This window comes from Phaseolus vulgaris, chromosome 8, assembly GCF_000499845.2.
Source record: "Phaseolus vulgaris cultivar G19833 chromosome 8, P. vulgaris v2.0, whole genome shotgun sequence".
NCBI lineage: Eukaryota > Viridiplantae > Streptophyta > Magnoliopsida > Fabales > Fabaceae > Phaseolus > Phaseolus vulgaris.
In genome coordinates, this window is record NC_023752.2 from 27,265,600 (window position 1) to 27,271,048 (window position 5,449).

Below are 5,449 nucleotides of genomic sequence, written 5' to 3' on the forward strand. Positions count from 1 at the left end.
CGGGAGTAAAGGCTAACCTTGCCGGGCAGATCAGGTAAACTGTATTGTGATACTAGTTTAAGTTAAAACCTGCTGCCTAGTAAGTAGCTTATGTTGAGGTTTATTGCCTTAAGTTTGCAAGTTATATTAAATGTCATCGTTTGAGAGTTAATAGTTGTTCAAGTTTTACTTTGAGTTAACAGTTTGATAAATTGTTATAAGATTAACAGTTTATTCAAGTTCAAAGCAGTGAGTGAACGGTTAAGCCCGGGGAATCGCTGAGTTAATTTGTTTAAGCAAGTTTCACCGGTTATATTGATTAACCACACAGCGAGTAAGAAGTATTCAAAGAGAAGTATCAGAAAACAGCTTTTCAGCATTAAAAGTTATACAAGAGTGGCTATTCAAGTTTGAACACGAATGTGATCAAGTACATAAGCAGAGGAATTACATATAAAGTTTTTACAAGGAAAAAGGTGATGGAAGAGTGCAACTAATCTTCAGAAGGAACAATCTTCCCATTCACCACCTCGTTGCAGATCGATACCATGGAGAGGTCGAGCTCGGGGTATTGGCATGCGACTTGCTCCAGAGCGGCGTCAAAGCCGACGGTGAGGACTTGGGCAGTGCTTTGCTCGAGCTCTTGTGCTTGTTTCTTCAGCTCTTCAGTTTCCTCGCGAGCTCGAGCAAGGTCTTCAGCAACCTTTTTGCCTTCGTCCCGAGCCTGGGCCAGCTCTGCAGCGATCTTCGTGGCCTCCTCTCGAGCTTTGGCGAGCTCAGCAATGGTGTCGTCCCTCTCCTTTTCGACCTTCCCGAGGAGAACCTCCCGATCTGCTGACCTTTTTTCAAGGTTTTCCACCTTGGTCGCATCTGCTTTCATTGCAGCCTCCAAGTTGGCCACCTTGAGCCTGTAAGGGACCAGTTTGCTCTCCAACTCGATCTTCTCTTGAGCTTGGAGGTGCAGTTTTTGGCGCAGATCAGAGGCCTCCTTGCGCGCGCCCCTTAGGCCTTTGCATAATAGGGGGTGTAGTTATCATTTTAGCTTGTGCCTAGCCCTTTGGGAAGGAAAGTTGACCTAGCTTCTAAAAGAACAAGCCTAAGGTGCGATTTTTACTTAGTCAAATCCTAAAGGCATCCCTTCACATATTTACCATCCTATCCTTGCTCATCTTGTTTTCCAAGGCACCCATTCCTACAAATAGGGTTCCTTACTCCATGCATTACCATGTTGAATTTTGGTATAAAACGAAAACTTTGCACAATTTATGCGAGACTTGTGTTCTCTTAGCTTAGGCCGTATCTTGTGAGAGTTGAGAGCTCTTCAAGTGGCGACCCTCCACACTTATCTTGAAGAATCCACACTCCAAGTGGCGTATTCTTCTCTTGTCCATCACCATAACCTTTCTTTCCTTCATCCCTTCTTACATTTTCCATTATGATTCCTTCATCATATTTGCTTCTTTTATGTCTTTCAATTTGGCAATATGCATCATCTTCAGCATATAATGTGTTTTTCCTTTTACCTTTGGAAGTGAACCTTCACACATACATAACCACCTGGTTAAGTTCGTGTCCAGTGAGAATCTTCCTAGGTCACACCTTATGTACCATCCCGTCCCCGGGTGTTGACCAAAGGTCAAAGTCAACACGTGGTGGAACCCCTCCGGGGACCCATGGAAGAAAGTCAACAGGTTGACCGCTCGAGTCATCGCCTTGCTGAGGCATCGCCTAAGTAAGGCGTCGCTCAATAGAGGCATCGCCCAAGAGAGGCATCGCCAAGCAAGGGTACCGCTAGGTTAAAGCATTGCCAAGCTAGGACATCGCAAGGAGGCTTCGGGCCTCGACAGTTCGGAACAGTGACAAAGGGAAGAGAAAGGTGGCTTCGAGGCCATAAGTTCTAGTACCAGTAGGGGGTAAACCTGACTCGTGAAGTACCCACGCCACAGTTGGGAGACCCTGGGACAGATACGACCCATGAGAGGGCCACGACCAGGGGAGAACCACGTGCATGGTACGAGAGAAAGGTAGATACACTCCCAGGGCGAGTGACTAGTAATTGGGACGCATGAGTTGGCACCCAAAAAGTCAACCCACGTGACAGAAGCACTTCGCAGAAAAGAGGGCTCACACGATGGAAAAACCCTAAGTTGGGTGGCGGCGCTGTGGGACCCTCTGCATAGAATAAACGATCAAGTCAAAAGGGTACGTGGCAATACCCACGTGCTCATAAAAAGTTTCAGGGAAAGTTTGCCAAGGTACGCGTTAATTCAGTTAAGATTCGAATGTTCCAAGGAATGTTTTGATACGCCTTCAATGCGCTTTAAAGATTAGAGGTGTATAAAAAGGGACCTTGGGGCATTGGAAAAGGGACCGAGTTTTAACCTAATACACACAGAGAGATACAGAGAGAAAACCCTAGTTGTCTTCGCGGCACACTCACAGTGAGCACAAGGCAATTAGGGCAACACAGTTCTAGTTACACCGTTTCAGTCATTCAGTGCAGTTTTTTGATGTTTCTCGTTAGCTGACTTGATCGTCGGAGTGCAAACGGCCGCGAGGGCGCCCCTTTGTTCACTTTTCTTTTTCAGGTGTCTTTGACGGAGCAAACGAAGGTGCCCTAGCTCGCAAGGACAAGCCACGCGCAAAGACGATCCCGGTCAACCGGCCGGAACATTTGGCGCCCACCGTGGGGCTCGATCTAAAACATCAGTCCCACCACACAAGATTCTCAGTTCCAGCTCTTAATACTCAGATAAGTTAAGAAAATTTCCAGAAAACCATGACTACGAGACCAGCAGGCACTAGGAGTGAAGAAATGACCATGCAACAACTTATGGGCATGATGCAAGGGCTGCAGGACGCAATGACGGCCTCGAAGGTAGAACAGGATCGCATGCGAGCAGATCTTGTAGCCTCTCAAGCAAGAAACGATGAACTCCACCGTACCAACGAGGAGTTGCGCCGTGGGTGGCGCGGCGGAGATGAACCCGAAGCCGCATCCCCACCTAGGGAATTCACGACACCATTCTCGCAAGCAATCCTGGAGACGGCGATACCCAGTACGTTTACAGGGCCCAAGGCGACCTTCACCGGGGTGGAGGATCCTGAGGCACACCTCACAGCGTTCCACACGCAGATGTTGCTGGTAGGCGGTTCTGACACGGCAAGGTGCAAGCTTTTCATGAGCACGCTGGCGGGAATGGCTATGGATTGGTTCATCAGCCTTCCAGAGGGCCACATCACGTCTTTCGCCCAGCTCTCGCGGCTGTTCAGAGAACAGTATTTGGCCAACAGAGCCCCAGCCCCAGTTTCGTACGATCTTTTCGACGTGAAACAATTCCAAGGCGAGACCCTGAAGGAATACATAAGCCGCTTTGGAGCACAAGTGGTGAAGGTGGGTACTACCGATGAACCCATGATTGTATACGCATTCAGGAAGGGAGTGCGACCCGGGTCTTTTGGTAAGTCGCTTAACTGCAGGCTTCCCAAGACCTTTGCTGAAGTAAGGCGACGAGCGTTAGAGCACATTGCCTCAGAGGGAGAGGCATACGAGAAGTGCATACCTGCTGCACCTGCACGACCAAGGGCGCAGATACGCACACAACCTGCTAGGGTCCACGAAGCTGCCACGGAAAGAAGGAACCCAGACAGAAAGCGCACCTACGAGGCGAGGAGGGCCCCGTCAAGGACCCGAGCTGAAGGAAGGAGAGAGGGGAGGAGACCGCTGAGGCACAACTTTGTGGTGGAGCTCAAAGACGTCATCGTTGTGCCCAACATAGCAGACAGGTTGAGGCCACCAGCGAAGTCCGATAAAATTCTGGGTCCCTACAAGGAGTCATGGTGTGAATTCCACAAAGCTTTTGGACATCATATCAACAACTGTTTGGCGCTGGGCTACCAGTTGGATGAGCTTGTGAAGAGTGGTTTCCTAAAGGATTACCTCGTAGGATCCCCTACAACGGCAGCCACGACAGTACAAGAGGAGGGCCAGGCACACGAGATGCCAGTCCATGGAGAGGTTCACACCATTTCTGGTGAATTTTCTGGTGGGGGGCCCACTGCCTCTCAACGAAAAAAGTATGTGAGGTTAGTAAATTCAGTGGCAGAAGAATTTCCAGACGACCCTTTGGAATCAGACCTTGTATTCACAAGGGCTGACCTACGGGATGTCGTCCTGCACGACAATGACCCCGTGGTCATTTCAGTAGTTACAGCAGGAAGAAAGGTACATAGGGTTCTCGTTGACTAGGGCAGTTCCGCAAATGTCATGTTCTGGGCAACCTTCAACAAGCTACAGTTGTCCCCGGACCTCTTGAGACCCTACACCAGATGCTTGTACGGGTTTGCAGATAATCTAGTGGAGGTACGTGGGTACTTGGAGCTGAGAACGACGTTCACTGATGGAACGGCATCACGTACCGAAAGTATCCGGTACCTGGTGGTTAACGCCAACTCAGCCTATAACATTTTGTTGGGCAGACCCGCCCTAAACAGATTGAGGGTAGTACCTTCCACTCGCCATATGAAGATGAAGTTGCCAGACCTTAGCGGCAAGGTGATAGTCATCAAGTCAGACCAGGAAGAAGGCCGAAAGTGCTATGAGAATAGTTTGAAAACAAAGAGAGGCGTGGTAATGGTAATTGAACGACCTCTCGTTTCAGGCCCGGCAACAGAGCTAGGACCCATAGAAGAGGCGATGCCCGCAGAGTCCACGCCCGACGATGCTTTACCTATAGAGGCGACGCCCGTGGATGACGTATGCACAAAGGGAAGACGTTGCGGCACCTTGCCTGTGGAAGGAGAGTCAGAGGAGGCGACGCCCATGGAAGAGGACCCCATAAACGAGTCTCGCTCGGAAGGCGTGCAACATGATCAGCCCCAGCCAGAGGACAACGCGGTGGAAAGTCAGATAGGAGGCAAGGCATTCAAATTAGGACGCCACTTGAGCCAGGAAGAACGAAGGAAGGTAACGACGGTGATCTCGCGGCACTTGGACGCATTCGCATGGACCGCAGCAGACATGCCAGGTATCGACCCGGATTTCTTATCCCATCGCCTTACCATGGACACAAAGGCCCGCCCCGTGCTGCAGAGAAGAAGGAAGTTCAATGAGGAGCGATGCCTCGTTATAAAGGAAGAGACTCAGAAGCTGCTGAACGCTGGGCACATCAGGGAGATACAATACCCGGAGTGGCTGGCCAACGTAGTCCTAGTCAAGAAGGCAAATGGGAAGTGGAGGATGTGCGTAGACTTCACAGATCTGAACAGGGCATGCCCGAAGGATTCGTACCTGATCCTGCCTGTTGACCAAAACGCTGGAGCTTTGCCTCGTCAAACTTGGATCGACGTATGCGCCGCGTCAGCCTCCGTCCTTCGCCGCGATCAACCTCAAGAACCTGCAAAAGAACAGAACGACGCCGCTGCGGCCGATCGCACTCCAACGCCCAAGTCAGTGACTGAACCACCAATT

The 5,449-nt window shown here is 50.2% G+C and overlaps 1 protein-coding gene across 1 annotated transcript; it reads left to right on the top strand.

Annotated features, from left to right (window-relative positions):
* Nucleotides 1-3,178: 3,178 nt before the first annotated feature.
* LOC137824860 (uncharacterized) lies at nucleotides 3,179-4,228 on the top strand. Its single transcript, XM_068630539.1, has one exon. It carries the CDS (start codon nucleotides 3,179-3,181, stop codon nucleotides 4,226-4,228), a length of 1,050 nt encoding a protein of 349 aa, XP_068486640.1.
* The last annotated feature ends 1,221 nt before the right edge of the window (nucleotides 4,229-5,449 follow it).